This window comes from Camellia sinensis, chromosome 15 (genome assembly GCF_055761805.1).
Source record: "Camellia sinensis isolate YWXY chromosome 15, ASM5576180v1, whole genome shotgun sequence".
In the NCBI taxonomy this organism is placed as follows: domain Eukaryota; kingdom Viridiplantae; phylum Streptophyta; class Magnoliopsida; order Ericales; family Theaceae; genus Camellia; species Camellia sinensis.
In genome coordinates, this window is record NC_138975.1 from 71,667,388 (window position 1) to 71,683,425 (window position 16,038).

The 16,038-nt window shown below is 34.8% G+C and overlaps 1 protein-coding gene across 1 annotated transcript; it reads left to right on the forward strand.

The window, feature by feature from the left end:
- Positions 1-495: 495 nt before the first annotated feature.
- Positions 496-6,822, forward strand: LOC145813054 (protein ROOT INITIATION DEFECTIVE 3-like). The gene is made up of 6 exons (XM_082908318.1): positions 496-682; positions 2,547-2,617; positions 4,649-4,851; positions 5,774-5,895; positions 6,246-6,484; positions 6,565-6,822. Exons 1-6 carry the CDS (start codon positions 496-498, stop codon positions 6,820-6,822), a joined length of 1,080 nt encoding a protein of 359 aa, XP_082764444.1.
- The last annotated feature ends 9,216 nt before the right edge of the window (positions 6,823-16,038 follow it).

A 16,038-nucleotide genomic window follows, 5' to 3' on the forward strand; every position in this document is an offset into this window, starting at 1 on the left:
GCTGTAAGCCAGTAGGGCATTTTGTTATGAGGTTAACATGTAATACTTATGTCTTGGAATTCTAATGAATGAAAGGAATGCGGTTAGTTTATATGTAAATGCATGTCTTATCTGATGGGTTTAATGTTATTATTTCGAGGGCGTTACAAAATGTATTCAATCATTAGGATCATTTCCCTCCATCTTTGTTGTTGACATGGCATTCTATAAAATTAATAGTATTTAGATAAATAGCTAAAATAAAGAGCATGGTTGGAGTAGAAACATAAAACAATTGATAGGCAAAATAAAATATATACTTTATAGTAATATTTAGATAGGCAAAATGCCTACTACCGTTGGAGATGCTCTTAATGTGCCAAAATTTTCAACCACATTTGCCACTTTGGCAATGTTACATAGTGCTTTGCATGCTTGCAGCTTCAAAACTGTTTTGTCTTTGTCTAGAGAGAGAAAAGAAAAAGTTGCTTGAGAGAGAGAGAGAGAGAAAGAGATATGGGTGGAATTGGTAAGGAGGCATTGGTAGTTTGCAGTGACGAGCTTGGGGATAGGAACAACAATATTGGACATAGAGAGTGGGGAAAATCTCCTCCACATACCAACCAGTGCTTCACCTCCTCATGGACTCATCTGCTTGGCAAACCAGTGTCTTGTGGCTTCTCAGATACACAGGCAGGGCTCAGTTGCTGGTGGGGTCATCTTTATTTGGCCCTTCAATAAGGTAATTAATCTCAATAATACCCTCTAGCTCAATCTCAAGATCTCTTTCAAATACTGTGTTTCTTCTCTCTGTGAATTGCAGCACTAGGATGATATATATATATAAACAACACTACAAACTTAGACTTATAAATCCAAAATTTATTCATTTATACATAAATCCTACATTTCATCAATTTAGTTTTTTAATTTTCACCACACAAGATGAATTATGAGTTGATAAAAGTGAGTTCGTAGTATTTTTGTATATATATAGAGCCAGTGATCCACATTATTGAATGTTTTTCCATCTCCATTCTAATTAAAGGAGCATATGGAAAATTTTAATTCATCACTCAAATGTGCAAGTTTCATTCTCAATTTAGCATGCGTGCAACTGTAGCAGGAGTTTTGTGCATTGAGAGTTCAAGTTTTTTATCAAGATTTCCCATGAGCTCTGAGTATGCTTATTTATTTATTTATTTTTAAATCTGTAAAATAGCCGACTTCACTTGGGAGGAAAAACTTAATTTGGGTTGGTATCTAATTTGTCTTCCTTCATTCATGAGTTTTTAAATAAGTTGTCATTTTCATTACTTGATCAGATTGGTGTTAGCTGTGGACAGAGTTCTACATAATTTAGTGGGTTTAATTAAGCCCACTAAAGTTTTAATTTTTTTTAAAGATTATATAGATGCCGTTTGGTACATTCCTTTATGTTTATAAAAAATTTGTAAACTAACTTTTCTTTAGTTTTAGAAAAATAAAAATTGAAAACATGCTTGGTTTGAACAAATATTTAAAAAAATTTAGAACAACTGACCTTGTGCATCTGTGTTCCTTCCACATTGCTTCCATGTTGCTTCCGAGTTTTTCTGTTGTTTTTAAACTTTTGTAAACACATTTTTTCAGTTATAATTTTTAACTTAGTTTTTAATTTGAGAGACTTGTTTATAAACTCAAAAACTTAATAAACAAGTTTATATGATAGTTTTTAATTTTTTTTTTAAATATAAACAAAAAAATTAAAAAGGAAATGGTTACTAGTATTATGCAATTTTATTGACAGGTTTTCATAAATTAGCATAAGTAAAATTGTTAAAAAGTAAATATGATTGTGTCAAAATGATTTTGAAAATAGACAGTTTAAATAGAAAATATATCCAAAATGATGTGTTAATGGTATTTATAAAAATTATGAGGGCAATTGTGAGTGTTGTAATTGCAAATGAAGGGGAAATAATAAGTCATCATTTTGTATAAAAAAAAATTTTGTATATTAAATTTTTCTTTTTAAAAGTAAAATTTAGTTAAGAGTTACTTCTCTCTCTCTCTTTCTTATCTTATTTTTTAAGCATGAGATTGTTAAATGTTTATGATTTTTTTTCTTCTTCAAATGAAGTCTTACTTTGTCTTTTTTTTCTATCTCAGTTCATTTGGTGAAATCCAACAAATTTAAATTATGTATGCAATGTTATTATTGCAAATATATGATTTTATATTTCTGTTGTGGTATATTATGTGAAAGCTTATTTTAATAATTTTTGTAGAACTAATAATATGAAATAATGATATCGAAGGCAAATAGCTTAATGATATCATTGAATCAAATTTCTGGCTATGCCACTGGTATAGAGTAAGTTGGGAATTGAGTACTTTGAATTGCCTACATATGAATTTGTATATGTGTTTTGTTACAAGTTAAATGTTCTATTTGTTGACGTTTCTTTTAAGTTGAATCATGTAGGCTTTTGAATCCTAGCAAGAAGTAATATATAGCTGATTGGTCTATAGAAGCCCTTTCTATAGGTTATTTTTGTGAGCAATGATGGTCTCTGTATATTTAGGAAATGCAATTGGTGTTTATATTTGTGTCAATTTTTGTCTGGATAATGCTAACTTCTACCTTGGGACACTGGTTTGCATCGAGATTGGGGTGAAAATTGTTTTGAAAATGAGTGAAAAAGCTAAAAAATATTTTTGAAATCAGTGAAAAATGTGTTGAAATCGATAACAAGTGTTTCATGTTTTTGCTATTTCCCCCCCCCCCCCTTGTGTCCCTTGTTGATTTTCTTCTTTCTTCTCATCCAAAACATGATGTGATGGTTTAAAACAACTGGTTAGCTAAATGTCATTATTATATTAATGAAAAAGTCTAGTCCAAGTATTGACAAAGAATAAGCTCTTTATCATTAATTAGCTATTAGCTGGATTTTTTAGTTTTGCTCTATTTTTGGTTTGTAATAATATGCTCTTTACCGTTGTGAATAGCATATGCTTAAATGGACAAAATTAATGATGTGAAGGGTGTAACTCGGACAGGTTCGGTTAGGTTGGAAGGCTATCTAAGCCTAATTTAAGTTGTGTTAAGACTTGTTCAGGTCCGAATTGTAATCCTAGGTTACCTACCCAAGCCCGATCCGAGTTAAATCCGAATTGTTCGAGTTGTCCGAATTGTAAATAAATTTTACTTTTTTTTCCAGCTAAATTATTAAATTATGAAAATTTGACTCTATTTAATTTTTTTTATTTATAGAAAATCATTAATACCATAAAAAAAATAATTTATATAATATAAGAGAGATGCTACTATGGTAGTCTTTACAATTTATGAGTGAAAATAAAAAAAGTAAGATTTTCTATTATTTGTATATATAATATATATTCAATATGATTTAATAATCTAAATTACTTTGATATCATATAATGGCTAATAATTTATATATTTTTACTATTTATATATATAATAATTAAGGTTTTGGGTTGTTTGAGTTGTTTGACGTTTTTGCCCAAGCCCGCCCAAATTTAATTTAGGCTTCTGAATTTTTATCCAAATTCGTACTGAATTTAAAAATATTTTGTCCAAGCCCTAAAAAAATTCAAGCTGGGTTCATGTTCCTCGGATTGAACCTGCTCAAATTGCACCCCTAGCTATGAGTAATTACTTTTAAATTTCATCTATCATAGCGATCATTGGTTACAATCACTTGAATTTGACATATTTTGCAAAACAATAATGAAAACAGACATATCAAGGATTTTTTTAATTTTTATTTTTTTATTGAATTAAGGAAGTTAACTTTGTAAATTAGAGCTTATGATCCGATAATATTTTGTTCTATTAAACATCATTCCAGATTTTTGTTGTGAAACTCAATTTACTTATTTGTATGACGTATTGATATTCAGCCTCAAGCACCGGTCTGGAGCTACACAATGGAGTCCATTGGACAAATAACATGCACAAAGGATGGCACATATATTGTTGGTGGAGCCCCTTCTGGAAATCCTTATGTTTGGGAGGTTAATAAACTCTTTTTGTAGCCCCATATGCAAAGATCATTTTTTTTTTATCACAATATAAAAAAATTACTAAATAGTTGTCTTTGTAGGCCATTAGCTTAATTCGTACATATTATTTGTAGTCATTATTTCCAAATATTGAGTGCCATGGTAATTTGTAGATTTCAAATGGGAGATTGGTCAGGACTTGGTGCGCACATCATAAATTAGTGACTTGCTTGACATTTTCCAGCGATGATTCATTTCTTATTTCTGGTTCAGAAGATGGCATGATCATTATTTGGCCTACGATCGGGTAAAAAATGTGAATCTTCCTTTCTTCCACAATAGAATGTTCCTATTTGAATGTCATTTAGTTTTATTTTTCAGGAAAAATAAATAACTAACTTTGTAATCACATTGTTTGGTGGAAGTTTGGTAGACGAGACAGATTGTTGGACTGTGCCTTTAATACTAAATTTTTCATTAGAGCATTCATCCTCTATAACGGGCCTATTAACTGCATCAAATAGCTCAAGTTCAATTTTTTTATCAAGCTCTCTCGATGGCACATGCAAGGTTACTTAATTATGTTAGTTGTTTCATAATAATATCTTCCTAGCATGAGTATTTTTGTCACTCAAAATGACTTATTTTCGTATTGTAGGTATGGGACCTGGTTACTGGAAGACTTTTACAAACTCGAGCTTTTCCGCTACTAATTACTGCAATAGTTGTTGATCCAACAGACAAGAAGTTATTTTCTGGTAGTGCAGATGGAACAATTTTCTTGAATACACTTGATTTTGGAGTGGTGGAAGATACTTCAATTGTTTTAGAGGATGAGCCAACCTTGCTAACGGGACACAAGTCAGTACAATAAGTCTAAAGATATAGAATTGATTATAGACATAACATATAAGTGGAGAAATTTGAGTAAATTGTATTTTCTTATGATAGGTCTCACCATCTGATATGTATGGTTAGGATTATTTTATGTGGCTAGTTCTATATCCGTAGTCTTTGTTGCAAGTAAAATCTTGGGTTTGGAACTCTCAAAATGCTTTATAGAAAAATACTCTATTTAGATGTAGAAAGAGTTAGTGAAATTGTTGAATTTAAACCTTTTTTTTTTCCTTCCTCTTTTTGGTTACTCCGTAAAAGATTGTAAAAAAGTGTAGAAAGGGACAACCAGCATGTGGCAACCATCCCTGGGTATGAACATAGGAGCCCCTACCTATTAAGTGAGACATGGGCCCGTAGACATGGGGGATCCACGATCACTCCTGTAAGATGGACTTGAGCCATAGCTTGACCCCAACTCATTGAGGGCAGTGGTGACCCAGAATTAGTGAGCGTGACATGAGAATCCAAACCAACTTTAACAGTTTAAAACTTTTCTTGTGATTTTTATAGACTAATGATGTTACTTTATAGAAAATCAAATGGTCCTATTTGCCGCAATGTATATATTCTTGAATAATTTTTCACGTAAAAATGTACAGTCAAAGTTATCATAAGTTCGATAAATAAATAAATAAAAAGAGTTATCATAAGTTTGCATTAATCTCTAACTTGCAACTTAGCCAGTTGGCTTTTTCACTATATGGTTTACTATAATTTTGTGGATGTAAATTTACACACTCAAAATTTCACATACATAAAAGGGTGGCAATGAGTGTTCTATAATGATCCTCTCTAGTCTCTATACCTAGTTTAAAAACTTGTGTACATTTGTTGTTGACGTGAACACAAACAAAAACTGAGAACTAACCAATCTTTGTTGATGCAGTGGATCTATAACTGCTTTGACATTTTGCGGGTTGGGCTTGGTCTCTGCATCTGAAGATTGCACTGCCTGCCTTTGGGATGTTGCCAATTGTGTAATCATTCGAAGATTCAACCACCTAAAAGGCAAGTGGAATCTCTTTTTTTTTTTTTAAATTAATTTTGTAGTTGGGTTAGGGGAATTTAATACCATCCAATGTCCACTCCTATAGTTTTTAACTCTAATTTTTGAAGGTTTCTAGATTCATATTGCTAATTTTCTATGTTTTTTGAAAATAAAAACAGAAAAAATAAAATGAAAACATAATCAAATGGGCCCTAAGCTTTGCTTAACAGGATGACATAAACGTTCATTTTGATGGGATTTATATGTTCCAACATTTTAAATACAAAGTTGAAACAAGGTTGGGGAATTTTACATTTTGTATGATGTAACTGCACGAGTCTTTTAAAGTCATTCTCTGATTTATTTGCAGGTTTCATAACTAATTTGGTTGTGATCCCACGATTGTCACTGTTTCCTAGGATGAACCATAATCATAAAACCTTTAACCAGTTCAGAGTTTCTGTGCTTGATAAGTATCCTAAGCCAGCCAACTCATTTGAAGGATTACTTACTTACCTACTTTCAAGTTCTTCTAGGGATGAAGGTCATTGTATTGCCTTTGAATTTCGAACCACCAATTTACTGAAACAACAGATCCTTGAGTTGGAGGTTCTCTCTCTCTCTCTCTCTCTCTCTCTCTCTCTCTCTCATGGCTTGGCATGATTGTGGTTGTGATTGTGATTGAACAGACCGGGGAGACAACTGCAGCTATGGAAATGATGGTGGAAACAAGGCTGGAGAGTGAAGCTTGGGCCACAAGAATGGGAAAACATGTGATGGAGATGAACAAGCATTTGCAGTCGCGATTACTCGATATGATGCAATGTCAACTATTGCAGCAACCTTCCAATGTTAGCTTAACCACAGTTAGGAGGAAGAGAAAGATTACCAATGTTGTTGAACAAGAGAAGGAGCACCACCACCATCCAGAGTCACAAGGTTCTTAACTGGTTTCCAAGTAAAGAAAAATTCTCCTCTCATCCCAAATTTTCCTTTTCATCAAATTTGATGAAAAAAAATAATCATCGATACTTTATCTTTTTAAATTTTATCAAATTTAAATTTGATGAATTCTCAATTTGATACAAAAAAAAAAAAAAAAAGTTTCTTCCTTGATTTAATAAAAGGTAATTCTACTTACACCGTACTTCTAACTTTTTTACACTCTTTAATTTAATTTAATTTTTATGGAAAATTCTATTTACACACGACTAACTATTTCAATACACACCATCACCTCCCTTTGTGCTTAGTTCACACTACACTCAAATTGAAAGTTCTGATTTTTTTTCTCAATACATACCACTATTTTTCAAATAATATTAAACTACCCTTCCTCCTCCACCAAAACCCTAACCACAACTAATGCCGATAGCTGATAGCTGATAGCAAGCAGCCACCCTTTCTCTTCGGTCGTTGCCCTCTCCCCAGCCTCCCTACCTTCTTGCCAATGCCATCAACCCCTTTTCTCCAACACTCGTTGCTGCAGCCACCACTAACCCCTCTTCTCCAGCCCTGTTGTTCCTTGCCAACTCCGCCGTCCATCCTTCTACCATAGTACGCCCTTCCCAACCTATAATGAACAACCTCACTCCCCCCACTGCCATTGTGAACAACCCCAATCCCTACCTTCGCCATCGTGATCAACACTGTTGCCCATCCCTACCATCGTGATTCATCTCCTCTCCACCTCTATTGTAACCTAACCCTCATGTCTCCTCCTCCACCACAGGGAGAGAGAGAGAGAGAGAGAGTATTAAAATGAACCACAATTTATTGTAATTTTCAAACATGATTGTACATTTTTAGTAACAAATTCACTTGTGTATCAACAACACAATCAATTTCAACATTGCTACATTGGGTGGGTATAGAATTCTGTAAAAAATTTAACCCAAAAAAAAAATATATAGTCCTCTTCATGAATATAGAGTTGAACTAATTTCAAAAATTTATATCTGAACAAAGAATAAAAGTCTAATTTGTTTTAACCAAACTAACTGAAAATGTTCAATTTGTTATGTATTAATATTTTGTCAATCTTAATAATTTGAACAAAATTATATTGCTCAAATATAAATAATTGAACATTGTGCAAAAATTCAACTCTGATTATCTGAACACATAGCGAACAAACTCGTCTTCCCAATCATTATATGAATGAGATAAATAAAAAACTAAAAAGCTATGCAATAAACTAACCTTTTCAATATTCAAATCAACATTTTTAATGTTTATATCGGAACCAACCATCTCATTGTCATCCATGGTGAAGATGATGAGTGTAGTGTATTAGATAATAATGGTGAAGATGATGTATGCTGGAAGATAATGAAGAAATATAGTGTTTATATGTTTAAACCCTAAACCCTCTAGGTGATTATGGTGTGTGAAGAGTATTAATTTTGTATTTTTCAATATGAAATCTTTGAATGGTTAGAATACACACCATTAACAGATTAAATTTGTATTCTAATAATATCCTCAAATGAAAAGACCATTAAAGACAATACGAGGGTGTATTCTATCGATTCAAAGATTTCATATATAAAAACAAAAAACACAAAACACTCTTCAGACAACATCATCACCTATACACATAAACATCCAAAATAAATTGATTTTGAAGATTTAGGATTTAAGAACAATGAAATCAATTGGTTTTAGGGTTTAAAAATATTGAAATCAATTGGTTTTGAATATTTGCACACCATGGATGACACTAAGATTGTTGATTTCGAATAGTGCAACAATGAAATGATCAGTTTATATTTATCTTTTTGGGTCCTCTAAAAAAAAAAAAAAAAAAATCCTTTAGCTTTTTGATTTTTTGTTAATCTCGTTCGTATAACCATTGGGAAGATGACTTTGTTTGTCACATGTTTGGATAATTAGAGTTGAACTTTTACAAAATGTTCGATCATTTTTATTCGAACAAAACAATTTTGTTCAAATTATTAAGATTGACCAAATTATAAATGTTCATATATATAAAATTCAATATTTTAATTTGAATTAGTAACCAAATCAAAAGAAAATAGGAAAACATATCAAGGTGAGAATCAAATGTGTGAATCAAGGGTGAGAATGACAAATCTTCAACACCAACAATGCACTGGTGAAATAACAGTGAAACGACGATGAAGATGGAGATCTGAAACGACGACAATGCATTGGCAAGCCAACAACGAAACGACAGCGATGATGGAGATTTGAAACGACGATAATGTACCAGCTGAATGAAACCCTCTGCTGGCGATGGAGATCTTCAACGCCAACGATGGAGATCTATGGAATTCTGAAGATGGAGGTCTCTGGTGTTCTGAAAATGGAGATATTTGGGTGTGGATTATAGTGTGTATTCAAACAGACATGTAGTGTGTTATCTTAGGACTAGTAGTGGAAAGTTAAGGTGTGAACTAAGATATTTTCAAACCCTAAAAATTATTATGCGTTTGTACTACATAATGGTATGTATTGAGAGGATTAGTGGTGCGTAAATAAAATTACTCTTAATCTGTTAATGGTGTGTACTGAGGGAATTAGTGCTGTGCAAATAGAACTTCCCTAAATTTATATTTTAATAATATCCTCAAATGAAACGACCATTAAGGACAATATGGGGGTGTATTCTACCCATTCAAAGATTTCATATTTAAAAACACAAAATACTTTTCACACACTATCATCACCTATAGGGTTTAGGGTTTAAACATATAAACATTGTATTTCTTCGTCATCTTCCAACACTCATCATCTTCACCATTATTATCTAATACATTACTCATCATCTTCACCATGGATGACACTGAAATGCTTGGTTCCAATATAAACTGCTAGCTTTATATATTTATATTACCATATTGTGCATTACCATAGATAGAGTTTTTATACTTAGCTTCTTCTTCTCCTGTATAAAGGAGCCTTGTGTTCACTCATATTATTCATTGAATATAATACTGAGTTTTCTCTCTTTCTTTTTTTCTCTCTCTCTAATATCATAATATGGTATCAGAGCACAGGTTTTAAGTCTTAGTCTTTTTTTTTCCTTTGCTCACTACCCGTACATAGTGGCACTGTAGCACCTATGTTCAAGCACGGTTACGGTGACCAAATTTTTTTCGACCTTATCATCAAATTGATCGGAATCTTCTCACGATTCCAACACCACTAACCTCATCACTAGCAAGTTCTCCACACACGCTCACAAGACGATTTTGTCATCAACGCGTCAATTGCTATCGCTTCTGCTTCCACTCTCCAACAAGCAATCACGCGCAACGTCAGCCCTAGCCGCGAAGCCACCCTAGCTATCTCCGCCGCGCTGTTCCAATCTAGTCGCTTCAACAGTTGACCTTTTTGATGTCAGCCCTATCTGACGTCAACCTCCGTGCTCCTGTGCACATCATTATTGACATCAGCTTCATGTGTTCTTGTGCCTTTTCTGTTATTATGCACTGTGTACGTCTCTGTAGCTACCGTGTGTTGTATGCCTCTTCTGTTAACGTGCGCTGTGCACGCTGACATTACCCTTACCTATTGCTGACGTCATTTTTGGCTTATTTCACACCTGGTCATCTACAGGTCCATTTTTTAGCTATTTCTGGGCCAACTCAGCTGTTATCCAACTATTTTCGATGTTTTGAATTCACTGGGACACTCTATTTCCCTAAATTTTACTCCGACACCACCGGGCCTTTTTTGTGACTAATACTTTGATCACTTCATGGATTATTTAGATAGTTTCCTCTATATTGTGGCTTTTCTGGATTCTCTATTAGGTAGCATTATTCTCCGGCTCAGTTTTCCTCTACTATTATTGCACTTGCCTCATCTTCCACTTACACTGTTCATGATATTGAAGCTATTGTGAACAAGGTTTTTCTCTACTTCTGGTACACCCTCCACTACTCTCTCAGTTACTCTAGGTACCTCTTCATGGTATTTTGATTCAGCTTGTTGCAACTATATGACCTCTGACCCTACACTGTTTTCTTTTACCACATGTCCTTGTAATTTATCTATCATTCACATTGCTGATGATTCTCAAATACATGTTAATCAAATAGGCCATATTTCTACCTCTAATATCTCTCTCCCTCACACTTATGATCCTCAATCTTACACTTAATCTTATTTCTATTGGTCAACTTTGTAATCTTGGCCTCACTATTATATTTTCTCCAACTGATTGTGTTGTGTAGGATCTGAAGACGGGACAAACACTCGGGATAGATCGTAGACATGGACGTCTGTATAAACTCATCCACCTTCGCATTGCCTCCTCCAGTCCTTCCACTGTCGAGACTGTTGCTTCTGTTACTACTAGTTCCCCTCTTGTTTTATGGCATTCTCAGTTAGGTCATGTGTCTTTTGATCGTTTACGCTCTCTAGTTTCAAATGGTCAATTAGGCGTTCTAAATGATAAAATAGATTGTCTATCTCGTCAACTTGCAAAACAACCTACTTTACCATTTAATACTAGTACCTCTATATCTCATGCACCTTTTGATCTCATACACTCTGATGTTTGGGGGCCTTCACCTAATATCACTATGGGGAGATCTAAATACTTTGTCATATTTGTCGATGATTTCACTCGTTTTACCTAGTTATTTCTTATGAAATCTCGCTCTGAGTTACAATTGGCCTCGTTTGGCAAGTAGTGATTTTAGCCAAAAAGTCACTAAAAAAATCAAAAAGCCAACAACCTATACCAAAAAGTCAAAGATTTCATTTTCTTTCTAATTTTTGCACATCTTTTCGTAAAAAATCAAAAAATCATCTCAAACATACTAATTTTTTTACATCATATTTTAGCCAAAAAATCAAAAAATTACTAAAAAGCTTATTCCCAAATGAGACCTAAATATAGTATGATTTTTCCCACGGTCAAAATTCAATTTTCTTCCACTATCAAAATGTTTCGTGCTGATAATGCCCAGGAATACAAAAAAACTCATTTTTGGGGATTCCTTTATCAAAATGGTACACTTTCTCACTATTCTTGTCTTGGTACCTCCAAACAAAATAGTCGTGTTGAGCGTAAACATTGCCATATCCTAAACACTATATGTGCTCTTTTAATCTCTTCTTGTCTTGAACGTTTTTAGGTGGAAGCTGCTCTTACAACCGTCTATACTATCAACTGTGTCCATTCCCCTACCATCAGCAATCAAACCCTATATGAGCGTCTGTATGGCATACCCCTTACCTATAATGGTCTTCGTGTGTTTGGATGTGCTTGTTTTGTTCTTTTTCAACCAAATTAAAACTTTGTGCCCGTTTGTATTGCTTCTTAGGGTATGTTATTGAACATAAAGGTTATCGTTGTTGGGATCCACTTTCTTGTCGCCTTCATGTCTCTCGTCATGTGGTATTTTGGGAACACAAGATGTTCTCCTCCATATCTAAATTTTATTTGTCCACTCCTCTCACTACATCATTTCTTACAGATCCTTGTCTTCTGTTTAATGAGCTTGATACAGACACTACTTCCGACATGATGACTCCGGCCCATCCTGAGGATTCTACTCCGTCTCCTGGCATTGCTGCTCCACTCCTTGATCCTGAGCCTGCTCCTGTTCCTGTTCCTGTTCCTGTTCCTGCTCCACTTCGTAGTCTTGTCTTCATTTTCTCTCACAGTGAGCCTCATGCATCCCTTGATTCCACTACATTATCTTCTACACTAGAGGTACCTCTTCGTTATTCTACTCATGTAACACAACCTTTTGTCCTTCGTGATTTCATTGTTGGTTTTATTGTTTTTTCTTCTCATGAACCTACTTCCTATTGAGAGGTTTGTTCTAACCTCTTTAGCAGCAAGCTATGATTGATGAACTACACAAGCTCTAATTAAAACTCATACCTGGCATATAGACCTTCTACCTAGAAAGAGTGTTGCTAGTTGCAAATGGGCTTACAAGATCAAAACCCACTCTAATGGTTCCATTAAACGTCACAAAGCTCGTCTTGTTGCCTAGGGGTTTAGTCGAGAATATGGGATTGATTTTGAGGAAACATTTGCTCATGTTGCCCATCTTGCTTTAGTTCGCAGCCTACGTGTCGTCGCTTCTGCTCGCCATTAGAGCCTTTGTTATATGGATTTCAAGAATGCCTTTCTCAATGGTGATCTCGCTAAGGAAGTTTATATGCAGCCTCCTCTTACTTTCTTAGTTCCCTTCACTAAAGTCTACAAACTTCTTTGTGCCTTGTATGGTTTGATACAAGCTTCTCGTGTTTGGTTTGTCAAGTTCAGTTCTACTATTCTTGACTTTGGATTCTCCTCTAATACCTATGATTCTGCTTTGCTTATACATAAGACAGAGCGTGGTATTATTCTTCTTCTTCTCTATGTGGATGATATGATCATCTCTGGAGATGACGCAGTAGGTATCTCTAGTCTCAGGTAGTTTCTCAGTAGCCAGTTTGAGATGAATGATCTGGGTTTGCTTAGCTACTTCCTTAGCTAGGAAATTTCTCATAATCCTTCTAGTCACTTTCTCATCGAGGCCAAGCATACCTCTAATCTCTTGGCTTATACTGGTCTTACCGATTGCAAGACTGCTCCTACCCCAGTTGATTCTTAGACTTATCTCACACCTCTTGATAGTACCAGGTTATTCACGGTTAATTCGCAATCTTGTCTATCTCACGGTTATTCGTCCAGATGTTGCTTATGTTATTCACATTGTTAGTTCATGGCTGCTCCTCGCTCTTTGCACTATGATGCTCTGTTTCGCATTTTGCGCTATCTCTAAGGAACTATGTTTCATGGTCCTCACTACTTAGTAGACTCTTCTATACAATTATAGGCTTTTTCTGATACAGATTGGATAGGGGATCCTACTGACCACTGTTCTACTACATGATTTTACCACATGATTCTGCTTCTTCTTAGGTGACTTTCTCATTACCTGGTACAGTAAGAAGCAAACTCTCAATGCTCATTCTAGTACTGAGGCTGAGTATCGTGCTCTTGCTGACATTATTCAGGAGCTTGTGTGGCTTCATTGGCTTTTTTCTAATATGAGGGTTTCTCATTCGGCTACTACTAACTTTTATTGTGATAATTAGAGTGCTATTCAGATTGCCCATAATGATGTCTTCTATGATCGCACCAAACATATTGAGATTGATTGTCACTTGATACGGAAACATGTTACTAGTGGCACTGTTCGTCTTATCTTTATTATCTACGCCTATCAGACAGCCAACATCTTCACCAAGGCTCATCCTCCAGAATGCTTTTCCGCCTTACTTTCCAAGCTTAAGTTGATATCTGCATTACCACCTTGAGCTTGAGGGAGGTGTTAGTTGTATATATTTATATTACCATATTGTGTATTACCATAGATAGAGTTTCTATACCTAAGCTTCTTCTTCTCTTATATAAGGGAGCCCTGCATTCACTCATATTATTCATTGAATATATGTGGGCCTTATGCCTTTTTCGAGTCTAAGGCATTGCTTTCCACACCGACTTGCCTTATTGACATAGAGTCGCCACTCAATTTTAAAAGAGGAATTAAGAAACCTTTAACGATAACCCATGTGTTTAAATATAAACTAAAATACACAATATTCAAGAAAACATACAAAACACACAATTTTGCATACAAAAAGCATAGAAACTTGCATTATTTAAAGGACAATGCAACCATCACATGTGCCAAGAAAGACAAAGAGACTTACTTGGATGCCCACTTCTGCATCTTACATGCAAAACATAAAATAAATATGACCTAACGCATGCAACTAAAGATACAAGAATGGTTCTAGACCCAGTTTGAGGTTACTACATGATGAATATGCATAAGAAGACAACTAACAAATAAAAGAATAAATGTAAACTAACTACATGATAACTAAAAGAAAGAAAGCATGCAAGAAGAGCCAAGATAGTAAGAAAAACTAAAAGACTAGATGATGTTAAGATGGACTAACAACCTAGCATGGATTGACTACTAAAAATAAGCAAAAGGACTATTGAAATACAGAGATTAGAAGTAGTTTACCTACTGGTTTTTAAGAACCGAAGAGCATGCGGAGAATAACGCAACGAAACAAAGAGTTCTTTGCTTGCAAACTTGCCTCAGGCTTGGAATCTGAATTTAGGTTGAAGTTCTTTAGTCCTTAAGTGTTCTTCAGTGTTTAGAGTTGTTATGGATATGATATTTTTAGAGCTAAGGCCGTAGGAGAGGAGGAGAGGGTGTATTTCGCTCTTAAAATGCACAAAAAGGCTTCAAGTCCTTAACCCTTTCAAAGGGAGAGGGAGAGGCTCTATTTATAGAGTTGGGGGAAGCCTCTGGAACCCTTCTAGGGTTTCATCACTTTCCCCTCCACTGTTCCTACCAAAAATGCACCAAAATTGAGTTACCAAAAATAACTCTGTGATGCTTCAATGTGCGCATGTATTGACCATGTGCGCACGTATTGACCATGTGCGCACGCACAATGATTGTTTGCACATACAAACAACGTGAGCACTCATTTCTAACGTGCACATGTGCACTTTGCCTTGGTACACATGCCATGCATGCATGCACAACTACGTGATCCTATGCCTTTGGCTTGCTTATGACACAAGTAAGCTGAATTGCATTTTAATCAATGTTTTTTTTAATAAAATGGGTCACTAATTTTGAAAAATATGATCAATCAAGGAACAATCAGGCTTTCCGGGGTTAAAAAACTGGGTTTTTTTGGCTAAAAATGAGTCCAGGGGTAAAATGGTTATTTTTTTTATAAAAAGTTAATTTTTGGATAAAACAGGTTTATACAGCAACTCTAAACAACCTTTAAACATTTCTGGGATGAAGTAAGTACCATTTCATCATCAGGAGGCTTGTAAGCGCCCAAAATCTTAAGGTTAGTAAAAATAGGGTGTCTACAGTTACCTCTCTTTAACAGAGCTCAAACAATCATGGAGTGATGAGAAACGAATGTCAAAGACCCGAGATCATCCCAATTGACTTAACCCAAAGGCTTAAGGCAGTGCCATACATTCATGCAAGTGATCGAACTCGCAGGTTGCCTACATATCCTTGATTGTAAGGAATCAGACTAATGTAGTTCGGGGGCAGTTGTGCAAAAATATATGTGAGGGAGTGTGTGCAACAGGAACTCAAGCATTCATTCAAGCATGCATTGTAAAGGGACGA